This window comes from Varanus komodoensis, unplaced genomic scaffold (genome assembly GCF_004798865.1).
Source record: "Varanus komodoensis strain SLA01 unplaced genomic scaffold, ASM479886v1 scaffold22, whole genome shotgun sequence".
Classification (NCBI taxonomy): domain Eukaryota; kingdom Metazoa; phylum Chordata; class Lepidosauria; order Squamata; family Varanidae; genus Varanus; species Varanus komodoensis.
The window spans coordinates 6,867,274-6,882,516 of record NW_025335606.1 but is presented as its reverse complement, the minus strand read 5'-3'; the positions used below and the strand labels follow the sequence as shown (position 1 = coordinate 6,882,516).

The window sequence follows — 15,243 nt, the reverse complement described above, 5'->3', positions numbered from 1 at the left end:
ATGTAAATAAAGTGAACCTGTAGCCAGAGGTTCTTCTGCTTTAATGGCTCTTCTATGATGGGATCCTTGTATGGCTAGACATCCCCTTCCCACCACCCCAATTTCTGTAGCACCTGTGCAGGTGCCAGTGCTGCATCCTTCCAGCTGTTTAACTACCTTACCTCCTTAACCGAGGAATTTTGGTGATTTAGCTTTCACCAAATCACAGTACCCCAGGGACTGAAATGGGAGCTGTCTATTGAAATCAATGGGGGGAATCGCATTGTTAGTTGGGATCAGCACTCGTTGGTCCAGTCCCCCACTTCAGAAGTACCAAAACAAGGATGAGTACACCCAGTGGCACAGAAGGATGGCTGTTGGGGAGGTGGGGGAACGGAAAACTGGGTGTGGTGGACATAACTGGCTAGAGCCATGGACAGAAGCATTCATGCTAGGTTCTGTTATAGGTTCCCCATTTCTGAGTTCTACACCGGATATGCATTTGCAGGTCCTGCTGCCTCTCTCTATTTCTGATGCTCAGAGGTGAGTGCTGGCGTTTATAGAACCAGAACAAGGGGGAGGTTTCCACGGGTTCACGGGGACCCTACAGTTTGCAGAAGTGCAATCTCTGAAGAACAAACTGCTTGCTGTGGTACGAAGGACCCTAAGCAGCCCACTGAGGACGGCATGCGCTGAGGGCTCATGGCACAGAGGTGTTGGGGGAAGCCCCCAGAAAACTGGGTGGGAAGGGGATGGAACGGAGAGTTGGGGGCTGTGAACAGGAATTCCACCCCCCCCCAAACATGCACACATGGCAACACTTCACTGTAGGGCCTGCTTGTTTATCATGTGGGTTTGCACCCACTCTTCCGCCCAGGAGTTCACAGCAATGTACCAGGGTCACAGGTGTTCTGTCTAGGTAACAGCCAGGCTCAGAGCTGCTTAGTTTCAGAAGTGGAGCTCCATCCAGTGCCTTTGGGAAAGGAACTCTCAAGGAACCACAACAACCAAAGACAGGCCGATTCCAGAGCAACTTTGGGAGAGGTCTCAGAGTCCAAAAACCTTTAGCCCAAAGGGTCCTCTTTTTTCTGGATGGAAGTCCTGTGCTTTTAACGGCCACGTGACAGAAATTAAAAGCATGCCATTATCCGAAGAACATACTGATAGGCTGTGGACAGTCATACCTGTTGAACCTCTGCCTGTCACATGCCCTATGCATTCAGCCTAGCTGGGAAGCAAAAGAGGCCAAAAGACTCTTTGCTGCAGGAAACAGTTCTCCTTGAATTCCACAAGTCCAAGCCTGAACTGCAGAAACAAAACTGCACCCAACACTCTCTGCCCAGCAGTTAAAACGATAAAGGAAGCTGGCAGACGAAAAGCGTGTTGCTTCCTATAGCTGAGTGTCCAAGATTTCTGAGCTGGGGCTTATGGTATTCTTGCTCTTCTGCTTGATCCACCCAAGTGGCATAAAGCACAATCTCCCCTGAGTTCCAAAGACTAAAATGTGAATATAAAAGACACTGACAGGATAAAGGAGAAAAACGTGGATCCAGCAGCAGGAAATTTGTGGCAAAACCGGAACATCTAGACTGTGCTCTGAGAAATGTTTTCACTCGCGTGGCTCACAGTGCAAAACTACAGATGTGTGTGCAGAGCATCCCAGGAGAAAAAGCATCACACAATGGAAGCAATGCACAAATGGAACCCTGGTACTTCCAAGAAGGAAAATCTATTAAAACGGATGCCAGAACTTGTGCCTTAGGACACAACCTTCAGAAATGGCTTTGCTATAGGAACGTGGGCTCCTCCCGGGCAGTTTCTGCTCAGAGTGCTTGCAGTGTGTCATGTTACCCTTGGGCTACCAGCTTCTTTCAGTGCCCAGACGGAAAAGGACATGTCCAGCCTTCGCGTGGCTACAAAGCAAAACTGGGACGTGCCCTAAGCACACTTGCTCTGCAAGAGGTTCGCCATCGGCGAGGGTTTGGCTGAGTCTTCCAGATACCGGGGAGGGGGCAAGGGAAGTTCGCCCGGTCCTTTCCCCGGGCCACTTACCCCTTTCCCAGAAGACTGCCGCACACAAGGCTACCCCTTCGTAACCATGGAGGGGTGCAATGAAAAGGAGGTACCTTCTCTTTTAGTCTCCTGCGTAGTCTGTCTTTGGAAGACTGCAGCAAGTTGATCTTGGGCCTCTCGCTTATCCGATCGTGGATGCTGTCTTTCCGCTTGTTCTCGGGGTCCTGGATGTACTGCGGGGACTGCCGCTCGGCAGCTTCACTGCTGCGGTGCATCTCGAGGGGGATGTGGACCGTGCAGACGGGGGCGTCCTCGATCTTCAGGTTCTCAGTCTCTTTGGCATTTCTGTGCATCTCTTTGTCATTGGGCACGTGCTTCTGGTTATGGTGCCACCGCCGGTTTTGGCTGTAGCCGTGGTGGCCGGTCCGCCCCGAAGGGTGTGGGGCTTGGCCTGCCTGGGAGGGTTTCTGGTGTTCCCTGTTGTGTTTGGCCGTGCCTTGCTGATGCTCGGTGTGTTGCTGGGGCTTGTTGGTCCCGGGAGCCCTTTGCCTCCTGCGGAGACAAGCAGAAGGATGAAAGCTGGGGAATGAAAGCGACGGAGGCTGGCATTCATCTTGACACATTTCACATTTTACAATCTGCTGGTGTACAAGCTTTTCTTATAAAAATCTTGTGGTTGTTTGTTGTTTGGAGTGGCGAGTTACATGGCTCATATCAGCTGCTTATTGGCATATGAGAAGAATAAATATTTCTCTCTCTTTGCATGCATCTGAGTGAGGGTGAACCCCTGAGCACTTCAATGGTACAACTGTTCAACTGTATAATTCAGAGTGTTGTTGCCAGTACAACACTCACTAGTACTTCAAGTCTACAATGCATTGCACTGACAAAGAAGGATTGATCCGAGGTTCAATGCACTCATGTGGCAGAACACCTTATTTAATTCCATTTGTAGCTTGTCCTTCATAAAATCCCAGGGTGGGTAATGACAAGATTAAGACAACACCACCATAAATTCACGGGTGCGACCAATCAAACGGGAATGGGGATTACAAGGATTATTGCAATAGTCACAAATGAATCACCAGTGCCCCAGTTAACAGGAGGCTCCTAGTCCAGCTCCAAAGTTTGGTAAAATTGATACCCAGCACGCCCCTTGGGAAGGCACTCCAAAGTCTGGCCGCCTCCGTGGAGAAGGCTCTGTCTGTTACTACCTGGTGATCTTTCCCTAATCTGGGGGATGAGAGGGGTTAGCGGTGCACGCGATCGCTGCATGTGTGGGCATGTAGGAAGTTGCCACAAACCAAGCAAGCAGGCCCTGCCTGGTGCATTTTGCCACTGTCCACAAGGTAGCTTCGAAGGCATTCACATGGTCTCTGAGCAGGAGAGGGTTTGGTAGCACCAAGCAGGTGAGACCGCAGGGCAGTTGCTGCTGCTGCCACCACCCACCTGCGCACTCCCACCACTCCTGCCTGCCTAGCTGGCCGGCTGGCTTGCTTGGCAAGGGAGCTGGCCGCCCCCTTGCCTGCTTGGCCAGCTACCCTGGCTGGCCACTTGCTCCTACCCGTTGGCTCCCGCCGCCTTGCAGCTCCGCTGCAGGGCTCGCGTGAGAGGCTGGACATCAGACTGCATAATGGGAGGTTCATCCAGCTCAGCATTATTAGACTTCCCTGGCAGAAACTCTCCAGGCTCAGATCAAAGCCTTTCTTGATGCATCTGGAGATGCGGGAAGTTGAACCTGGGAGGCTCGGCAAGCCAAGCCTTGATGACCGAGAGCCTTTGAGTTCCTGCAAAACTAGAAGAGGGACCCACAGCTTACCTCCTTGGCAGTGCAAAAACATCCTTGCAAGATGGTTTGCCAAGGAGAGTCTGTAAAGCACCAGGCTCCTGCCCTGTTTATTTGGCCCACAGGCTGCAAGTGGTTTCCTGCTCCCACGCTAAGCACACTTATCGGGCAGTGTATTTTCAAAGGGATGTGATGGAGCAAATTTCTTCCAGGCCTGGGCTACAGGTTTGGCTGGCTGCTCCAAACCCGAGGACAGAGGCTTGGCTGCCCAGCCCAGCCCAGCCCTCTCCTGATGCATTCATCTACCAGACTGGGGCACACCAGTCAGAGGAAGCTGGAATAGATGACTCATAGGATCATAGAAGAGTAGAGCTGGAAGGGGCCAGAGGGCCACCAGGCCCAGCCCCTGCCCAGGGCAGGACTCTTGCTCTCAGGCGACTGTCCAGCTGCATCTTGACTGCCTCTGGCTTGGGGGGGCCCACAGCCTCCCTAGGCAGCTGGTTCCACTGACTGTCATACTGCTCTGACAGTCAGGAGATTTCTCCTGCTCTCTAGCGAGGGTCTGGCTTGGTGTAACTTGCACCTGCCATTCCATGTCCACTGGGGTGACCAAGAAGAGATCCTGGCCCTCTTCTGTGTGGCAGCTTTTTAAGTCCTTGAAGAGCGCTATCCCATCTCCTCCCAGTCTTCTCTTCCTGAGGCAGAACATGCCCAGTTCTTCCCATTTTTCTCCACAGGGCTTTGCTTCCAGTGCCTGGATCATGCTGGAAACCCTCCTTTGAAACCTTTCCAGCTTGTCTGCATTTTTCTTAAACTGTGGTGCCCAGAACTGGACACAGGTGAGGCCTAACCAGTGCTGAAGAGTCAGCTCTACCTTGCCTCTGGCACTCTGGCCCGTGTCTCTTCCTCCCCTCGGCCCTTGATTCTGGGCTTCCATACCTCCCCTCAACTCTTTCCTCATCTGGATCTTCCCCTTACTGTGAACCCTTCCCAGACCCCCTTCTTTTCTTCTGATCTGCTCCTCTTGTTGGGGCTCTGCCTTCGACTTCCACAGACCAATGCTTCTGGCCCAGCATAGTCACATTTTCTCGCATGTCCTAAGGTGTCTCCGGGTATTCAGGCAGCACCCAATACCACCAGTCACTGCTCCTCTGCTCTAAACTAAAAATGCAATGCTCATTGACTTGTTAATCCTTGGGGTGTTTGGATCTAGCACTGGCAGTGTGTTCATCTTTCTATGTTCCTCCCACACTGAAGACGTATCCCAGCTGAGAGGCCGTTTTCTCTGGTTTCCGTTCTTGACCTGCTTCCATACAATGAGAAGTGGTCTCTTCTCAGCATATTCTCAGCATACTGCTTTTGTGGATGTCTTCAAAGTGAGTGAGTGAGTGTATGAGAGAGTTGCTATTATTGCTGTTGTTATGAACATCAACAATAAACAACAATGCCCTCATTGTAAGTGTGCCATCAGCAAGTCAAGATAGATTTTTTTTAGCCAGGCCTTTCAAAATGGATGAAGCTTTTGGATTATTATTTGAAAGGAGCTGTAGATAAAGGCTTATTGGGTGCTTTATATTGTTTGTCACTGCATATATACCCAGCCCTGGGATCATAAGGTAAAGGGAAGGCTATAAAGTTAGATCATAAATAAAAAAAAATATATATTTTATATAAAGTTGACTTTATAAACTTAGAGAAACTTTGGAAAGGAGAAATAACTTGCTTTATAAGGCATAAACCAGGCTCTGCAAGCCAGAGAAAAAGGAGGGCTAATGCATCAGGCACCGTTGTAGCAACAATTCCTTCCTGCATGTCATTATTGCATATTTTTCTGTCCACATGGTTAAAAAATTGCATGGCTTTTCCACTCTTCCCTCCATATCCCATTTTTGCAGCACTGGATAAATCTGTAGATATTTGCTGCTGATTACAAATGGATTGCAGCAACATTGACATCCTCAGTAACATTCTGCAAACAAGGCGGAGCAATTCCACAATAAAGGACCCATCCGGACGCAACCTGGGCTTTCTTTCAAACTGCATTAGAATATTAGCTGAAGTGCCTTTTCTGCACAGGCATCTTTTTGCAAAGGACAATACCAGTTCAGATCCAATTAAGCATTTTTCACCTGATCACCTAACAAGCTGATCACATCAATTGCTTTTTTTCAAATGCTTTTTTGTCATACTGGCGATCTATACATGAACAGAAAAGAGAGAAGGATATACGACGCACACACAGTGTAGGGTTTTCTGGTTTCTTTGGAAACTGGCAGTTGGTACTGGAATCCCTTTTGTGATTCTAACTCTTCAGAGGACTGTTGGCTTGAGAATTCTGGAAGTCAGCATTTCCCAAGGCCTGAGCAGGTTATTGTGATCCAGAAAATTCCTGAAGGACAGTGCAGTGTCAACAGGAAGCAAAGCTGCAGGGCAGCCAGAAGAGCTCCGAAAGTGTTCACATCCATGTTAAATAACGGGGCTCATATCCATGGGTATCCCCCACTGCAACAAGGTGGAAGGGATGCGGAAGGATGGTGCATATATTCCAAGGACCAGGGAAGGGGCAGCCTTCCGCTGTCCTTCTTGCCTCTTACAGGATCTCCATCCACGAGAGATGGGGTACTCACTGTCCGGGGCAGAGGAACTACTCTTATCCAGAGGCAAAATGGTACCACAACATGCATGGGCAAAGGACTGGGATGTTTTGACCAGCATGGATAATCACATCGACTGCTACCCCTTCAGGCCTCCACATTTCTTCTGCACTTGGCTGCAAACATCACAGAAGCGCAGTGCTTCTCCCTGATGCTGTGAGGGAAAAACACCTGGGAAATCGCAAGCTGGTCGTTGAATCCTGCTTGAGGAAAAGTTCCACCCCCTCTTCTTCTTTCCCATACAGTTTGTTTGTTTGTTTGTTTGGAAAACTTGTATGCCGCCCCATTCGCATAAGCCTCGGGGCGGCTTCCAACGCATAAATAAATATATTTCTGTACAAAATACATAAAATACTGGAGACATCCTGGCAAAAGATTTAAAATCACTAAATCAACAGTTAAAATAACATTTCAATAAAAAGGTCTTGGCCTGGTGCCAAAAAACAAATAACGACGGCGCCAGGCAGACCTCTCTGGGGAGCGAGTTCCGTAAGTTGGGCCCCTCCAGCCAAAACCCAGCATGTTAAGCCCCATACTTTCCTTGGGCAGCTAATTATTCTCTGCCCACAGATCCTCATAAACTCAGTATTATGATCAAGACAACAGCCTGCATTTTCGAGACTCCTCGGAGCAAAGCTATGAGGAGCATCATGTTGAGCACGTTAACTCCGACATTTCCCACCACATGCAAGAGTGCCTACAGGAGATGGGGTTGAGACTACATGGCAGGCCGATCCTGCACTTCAGGACCCATTCACTGAATTGAGGCATGACCATTCATTCCTATGGAGCAATTTATTTTATGATTTTAGGAATGGCTCTTTCTTTTTATTCACCTATCCTGGAAAGAGTCTAACTGCCACTGTCCGAAGGAGGAGAGATATGGGAGGACCAGCCCTGACCTTCTGAGCTGGACATGGCTATCTGCTATTCTCCAGGATTTGGCCCACCCTGATTCATAGTGCTTCCAGAGATGGGTTCCTCTTCACCCCATGGCCAAGGCCAAGACTACCAGAAGCTGCACCACAGCTGGAGGGCAAGGTTGATCCGCTTCTTGGTGGGCAATCTACTCATGGAAGTTTAACACGGCTGAGAAGGTAGTCAACTTGAATGGTGGCCACCCTTCACTGTCTAAACTCTTCTAAGGAATTTCTGGGGGAAAGCAGCATACATTTGTCAAGAAGTAAAATATATACATCAAATTAGGAGAATTTAGACAAGCAAACAGGGAAATGAATGCATGAAGGAGTGAGATGCAATTGAAAAAAGCTCACACAAACTGATACAATAACATGTCAGTAATATGAGAAAAAGAAATGTTAAACAGCAACTGGAACTTAAATCCCATCGTTTTCGATATGGCCATAAAGTACTTATTCTGACGCATCTCCTTCCAACGAATCAAACATCTCCAAGGGCTTCCCTTTTTCTGCTTCATCATAATCTCAAATTTGGGAAGCCCAAGACTGAACTTCACATGGTTCCTCTCAAGCTCCCTTCTCCTTAGTTAAACCTGGCATTTTACTATCAATCCTTTGACCGTACTCTCACCTTTCTTCCCACCCTCTCAGGTCTGTCACCAAATCAAGTCACTTCTACCTTCAACCGCATTAAAAAGGTCCTTTCACAGAATTATAGGATGGTGGAGTTGGAAGGGTCCAGAGGGTCATTGGGCCCAACCCTCTATTCAGTGCAGGACTCCAAGTTAAACTCTCCCTCTCAAATGGCTGTCCAGCTGCATCTTGAATGCTGGAGAACCCACAACCTTCCAAGGTTATTGGTTGCATTATTGTACTGCTCTAACAGTCAGGAAGCGCTTCGTGATGGCCAGCCAGAACCTGGCTTCCTGTGACATGAGCCATGTGCTGCACTCTGGGAAGATCAAGGAGAAATTCTAGCCTTCCTCCTGCTGACAAACTTTTCCAGGATGCGAACAGCACTATCCTAGCTCCCCTCCATCTTCTCTGGGCTAAACATGCCCAGTTCTTTCAATCTCTCCTTGAAGGCTTGGTTTCCAACAAGGGACCATCCCGGTTGCCCTCCTCTGAACCCTTTCCAGCGTGTCTTCTTGTTTCCCTGGCAAAATAGCAATACTCTTCCCACCTTTTCTTTGAAGCCATTGAAACGAAACCTTTACCTAAGCCTAAATGCCTGTAACTTAAATAATTGCACTGCTTTCCCCTATTTACCCCTGCTCCATTTCTTTCCTCTTCTCTCTGTTATTGCTCTTCTGTCTATTCTGAGACTATAAAAGTGCAATCCTATGCATATTTAGACAGAAAAAATGTCCTACAACTGGCTGGGCCATGTTGGGAATTGTAGGATGTTTTTCTGTCTAAACATGCATAAGATTGCACCCTAAGCCCTTGGGAATGAGGGACGCAGTCTCTCTTCTTTGCAAAGTGTAGATGAATGCAGTGTATATGTGTGCATTCGGTATCCATCTCAGTGGAGAAGCAAGCAATCTGAAACAAGACACTACAACTGTCCCACACAATTTTAGTTCAGTGGAATATTGACTTTATACCAGCTGTAAGAATAAGCGATCAGCTTTCTGAAGATCGGCTTCAACCATCTCCACCCCTAATCTCAAAATCATTCCCCTCTGGAGAAATGGTATGTGTTATTTTAAGGATTTTTTTGATGCACAGAGATTTATTTTACTTTGCAGAAAACAAATTTGCGCTGACCTGCTTAAAATGTGCTTTACTGGAGGAAGTGGCCATTACCCTTCGCTGGTCAGTGGCTAAAACTGTGCCCCCCCCCCCCCCCGGCCCTGGGTTCCTTGCCAAACCAACCTTGTCCGTCAAAACTGTATTCCTTGGCACTGTGAGGAGGTCAGCCCTCCCGTCTGTGGCCAGCTGGCTCTTCACTGCCAAGACTGAACTCTTGTCTTTGGCGCAATGGAGGAAGCGCTGACCTGCTCTCTGCGGTAATGGAAGAAATTCATGCTTCGGCTTAAAAATGGTTGACTGAGTTCCTGAGACGTGGGGCCATCTTACAGGAAGCTGGCTGGAAAAACAGGTGAGGGAGCATTCTGCTCACATTCTCTCCGGAGGACCTCTGTGTTATGTCGGAGGAGGTTTTGCATAGGAAGAATCATCCCGAAGTCTGTATTTACAAGAGCAGCAGGTTTGAACACCGTCACTCCAGCCATCGTGGCCAGCAATGCCTAAACAAAAAGCGCGTCCAAGTTCCTGGAGGGGGTTGGCGTCAGGAGTAGGCATGGCTGGGTACCTGCAGAGGACCCATGAAGTGCTTGCAGGGGCTCAGTCCTCACAACCCCCTGGAGCTGCTCTTCCTCCTCGGTCTTGCAGCCCGCTTGTTCATCTGCGTCTTGCTCCAGCATACACAGTGCTGACGGTGAGGAGGAAAGCAGGAGCTGCCCAGGCCTCCTTGCTCCAGGGGCCTCAGCTTGTCAAGCAACCATGTGGTCACAGTGAGGAGAGCAGAGAAGGAGCAGTAGCAGCTGGAGACAGTGGTGGTGGGACAGCAGATTCTCTGGGGAAAGAGGAGGCCTACTGACGGACCTCAAATGCCCACAGGACCCCCGAAAGCTGGAGTCAACACTGATCACAGACCGTGCAGAAGACAGCCGCTCCCACTTTATGAGGCTGCTAAGCGTAGAGATGCAGGGATATCATGAAACGGGAAGGGAACCTGGTGCACTGGAGAGGTTTTGGATCGCAGCTGGAACATCTTTGCTCTTTAGCCATAGAATCATAGAACAGTAGGGTTGGAAGGGGCCAAGAAGGCCACCAGGCCCAACCAGCTGCTGTTGCAAGTCACCAAGTTACACCATCCCACTCAGAAGACTGCCCAGTTTCGCCTTTAATTTTCTAGGGCAGGACAGCCCATGGCCTCTCTAGGCAACTGGTTCCACTCTTGGTTGTAGCTTGTGAGAATTGTATTCCAAAATATCTGGGTGCCTTTTAAGGTTCAAATCTTATTCCTGGGTACCATGTTGAATTCAGTGAATAAACATGAACAGGATTGTACTGCTGTTGTTGTTCTGTCACAAAGCTGTGCCTGACTCTTCGCGACCTCATGGACAACATTCCTCCAGGTTTTCCTGTCCTGACTTCCAACATCCCCCGGAGTCCACTTAAGCTCACGCTGACTGCTTTAGTGACTCCATCCAGCCACCTCAACCTCTGCTGTCCCCTTCTCCTTTTGCTTTCAATTGTTCCCAGCATCAGGGTGTTTTCCAATGAGTCCTTGGAAAATGAGTCATTAGGTGGCCAAAGTATTTGAGCTTCAGCTTTAGTACCTGACCTTCTAAAGAGCAGTCAGGGTTGCGTTCCTTTAGGATTGACTGGTTTGATCTCCTTGCAGTACAAGGGACTCTCAGAAGTCTTCTCCAACACCACCATTCAAAAGCATCAATTCTTTGGTGCTCAGCCTTCCTTATGGTCCAACTCTCGCATTATTTAAGTGCAAACTGTGTTTTGGAATAGCATAAAACTTGGTGATTGGTTTCCCATACAACAAACACAGCTCGTAAGGGGAAATATCACTAATAACTGGCTGCAAATTCAAAAGGGGCAACTGTGACCAGGTATTCATGTAATACTTTGTTTTGCTACCTTTTTTTTTGGTATTGCCTCTTTGAGGGCATTAATGCACAAGATAATTATAATTTTTGTCTGCCACTGGGATGGTTCATTCCAAGTTTCTATACTCTCGACAATAGGTTGAAAGTTCACAAACAGGACCACCAGCTTCTTCAAGATCAAATGACTAGGCAGCCGCTAAATTTATTTTTAAATTATGCCACGCCACCACCCCTCCCACCCACTCCTATAATCCCAGCTGGAGCCTCATGCCATCTCGACCTGGTCTTCTCTCACTCCCCCAGTCTTTACAGTTCTAAATAGTACATGCATCTCAACTATTTCCCTACCCCTCCCTCTTTTTGCTACAGCTGTTTTTATTCACATCTCCATGAATCTTTGACCCAGGGCAATGAGCCATCCCTCTGTAGTCTATATTCCCCATAAAATGTTTTGTAGCAAGGCATTTTAGTTAACAAACAATGGCTGCTCCAGCGTCAGCCACAGTAAACTCCTTCGGGGGCTCTCAGGAAGGATGAACTAATCCCAATTTTCCATGGCCGCTGGTTACTTCCGACTTGTGGTTTCTGTAAAATGTACATCAAGTTTGGCAGCATGTGCAAAGTGTTTCCAGTGAGCTTCTCATCATTCCTTCTCCCATAGGTATCTATCACTCTAGACATGCAGCCACAGTTGATGAAGAAGATGATTTATTTTATTTCCACACTGCCAAAGCTTCATTTCTATATAGCCAAAGCTTTCTGGGCAGTCCACAACAGATCTGGCGGGTTATTCGGCATCACGGCAATACTCAACTTTCACAATCCCCTTAGTGTCTGAGATCCTTGAGCATCTCTTGTCCTTTGTACCCCGCTCCTCTGCTGCTGCAGAGTTGATTCATCATACTTTGGGACTGACTCTTCTCTATCAGAAGTCAGAATGTTCATGCACATTCTGTGACATCGCAGCAGCGTGGCCAATTGCTGGAAGGGAGGGGCTTGGGAAGGCTTTTAACTAGAGCCGTCTTCCACAACCCGGAGCTCTCTAGATGTTTTTAGACTCCAATTACCACCAGTCTCAGATGCCATAGCCGATGGGGTCGCCATGGTGTAGTCCAAACCATGTAGGGGGCAGCAGTTTAGGGAAGGGTGAACTGTAACTACAGGACCAGATGTAAGGGTCAATATAGGAGTATTTCCCCTTGATATAGGTTACTACTCTATGACTGCATTCAGAAAACATGACATAGTAGTTCATTCGTTTAAAAGATCATGAACTACCTGACAGATGATTGAGTGATTTCTACTTCATCATGTATTCCATTCTCCCTGCTCAGTCCTCCCACTGTTGGCATGCATCCCATCAGCCACTGTGCCTGCAGTTCAATCCCAAGGTGTATCACTCTCTGCCTACGTCACCTGGCTCTTCTGCATCAGACCACCATAGAGACTGGATGGCTGGAGCAGCTCCTGCAATTGCCACTCTTTCCAAGGGACTCTGTGGTAGCTGCATACCATGGTCATGGAAATTAGGATCCTGGGTTCAAACAACACAACATGCCATGATGGTGCAGAGAAATCATAGAACTGTTGTTCCTTAATATGTTCTAAAGATCAAACTTACCATGGTGAAATGCCGTGACTGGATTCAGACAATACAACAGACCAACAGTGGTAACCCCACCCCCATGGTTTGCAGTGTTTCTGGATCCAGCCTATGTGAGGTAGTGGTGAGGTTTTAGACTGGAACGCCAAGGAAAGAGGCTCTGCTCCTCATTTGGCCATGAGGCTCATTGGGTGACTTCGGGCTAGTTGCTGATGCCCAGCCTAGCCTGCCCCACAAGGCAGCTGTGAAAAACCAGATCTGGGACAATAAATATGCAGTGGGGAAGAAGCTGTGCAGCTGGCCAGAACAGGCCGCTCTGCAAACAGTCACAATGAAACCAGCCCCCGACTTGCACGCTGCTTCAGCCAGCGCTTTGGTTCAGCCTTCCCCCTCCAGGTCCCACAATTCCCAGCCAGCCTGGCCACTGGCTGATCTATCTATTCATTTCTCTGGAAACAAGACCCATCAGCCTCACCCAGCATGGCTAACAGGTCTAACTGGAAGCCATGTTACTGGTATACTGGTTAAGAGGTAGGACTGCAAGAGGGGCAACCTGGGTTCTAGCCCCACTCAGCCATGGAGCTCGTTGGGTGACTATGGGCCAGTCACAGACTCTCAGCCCAGCCTACCGCACAGGGTTGTTGTGCGGGTGAGACTGAGAGGAGGAGGAGATGTATGTAAGCTGCCTTGAGCTCTATTTTACAAACAGAAATTAACTTCTGCAGGAAAGCAAAAGTGCCATAGTAGTCTACGGAGGCAGTAATTTCAGCAATATAGCTTCTTCACTTATATATTCTCAAGTCGACAGAAAGTCCTGAGTGAGGCAAACTTTCGAGGTGTAAGTGCCAAAAGTAATAAACTTTGGAAATGCTGTTCAAGTTTTTTCTGTGGATTATTCTGACATTCAGTGGCCAGGAAATTCAGCCTGCAAGCAGGCTATTATCATTATCAGTTATTATTATTATTATTATTATGGATTTAAAAACCACCTTTCTGGATAGATTATCTTCTCACAGTCGTTTACAACAGTCAACAAAACAGCATAATAAGGTCATACAAAAATAACATTCCTCTGATAACTAAAGACATATCTGAGTGTTTTCCTGATTCCTAGCACTGCTGACTATCCCCAGTTATTTTGATGAGACACTCTTCTCTTTTATTATTCTATTTATTGGTTTCATTGCATTCTGTCTAGAATTATTTTGGGAAAGCATTTGGGATTCTTTAAAAAGCATTGAAACAAAAAATGGTATACACAGTCTCTGAAATCAATCAATCGAACAAACAAAGCATGAAAAAATCACCTGGACATCCCATAATGATAGCATGGCAGTGCTGGCTGGGGATGATGATGATGATGATTAGCATCCCCATCACTGTCCACAAATTGGTGAGTGGCAGGGCAGGAACAGCCACATATGTGCCAGCTAAGAATGCCTGAAACTGTCTTTAATTCAGCTACGTTAAGACTAGGGATAGATGGATTTTGTACAGTTCTACCTGTATTTCCTTCTGCATTTCATAGATTGTCACACATCTTTCCTTCCATCATCCACTCATTGATGGAATCAGATAGTCTAAAGCTGGAATCCTGTTCTACTTATGCTAATTCCTATTAGTGCCAATTCACATTAGCATCAACGTGCAACTAAGCGTGTGTACGTGTTCATGGAAATGAGTGCAAACCCACCCTCTCCAAAAGTTAAAACAAAAACAAAAACCCAACACTCTGCCAAGTCTGTGGAATCTGCGAGATTGCTAAAAGCTGTCTGCAGGAGAATTTGCAGGTTGGAGTCACAGAAATTCAACCGCATGGATTTCTCCGATATCCCTCAACCTGGCAACAAGAAAATACAGACAAACACATCGCTTGTCACAGACAATTCCTTTCAAGAAACCCCCAAGGAATGGCTCTTCAGCTCGCAGCCACAAGTTGTCAACTGTTTTTCTGGCACCCAAGGCTCTTCGCCTTGCAGAGATGGAAACTGGGGAATGGATTGGAATGGAAACTGGGCAGCTTGCCATTCCATCAATGGCATCCTAGGCAAAGATGCTGAAGGAACTTTTCTGTACCTCTCTAGCCCAAGACAGAACCACGGAGCTACAACTGCCCAAGACTGAGACGTATTCATGGTGTGAAATACTGGTTAGATGTCTTTTCCCCTCAAGCCCTTTGTGCTCCTCTTACGAGCTTTCTGTTATTAATTACTTCCTTGGTTACTTTTTTATAGAGTCCTCTGTCTTGCAGGTACAGACTGGATAACAGATGGAGTCCAGCATCAGTCCAGTCCAGTCCAGTCCAGTCCGGCTGCCCGCTTGATCAACCCAACCAAGAAGTAAATCCAAGGAGAAAATATTTTTTTACAAAAAAATAAACATGAAGAACATTAAAAAAGATACAAAGAACATTTAGTCGTCGAATTTTGTTGGTCTTATTTCACCTTGCCATATGTTTTAGCCTGTCGCTTCAGCAATGTCTTTTTAAGCCAACCCTGTGGCTTTTGGTCTCTTTCTCGATGCTGTTTCAGTTATTAGATCAAAGTACCCTACTTGTTTCTATCTCATTATTCTTCCTGTATTTTGGTGTTTTCAGTCGGGAAGCCACCTTGGAGGTGGAGGAGTGGGACACACATGCCCGAAAACAAGGAAG

At 47.5% G+C, this 15,243-nt stretch overlaps 1 protein-coding gene across 4 annotated transcripts in view; it reads right to left on the bottom strand.

The window, feature by feature from the left end:
* The window catches only part of CTIF (cap binding complex dependent translation initiation factor), a 198,228-nt gene that overhangs the window by 57,027 nt on the left and 125,958 nt on the right, over positions 1 to 15,243 (bottom strand). For all 4 annotated transcript variants that reach the window (XM_044431076.1, XM_044431072.1, XM_044431073.1 and 1 more), the window contains one exon: positions 2,106 to 2,544. In XM_044431076.1, the coding sequence (XP_044287011.1) occupies positions 2,106 to 2,544 (439 nt within the window). The remainder of the gene's footprint in view (positions 1 to 2,105; positions 2,545 to 15,243) is intronic.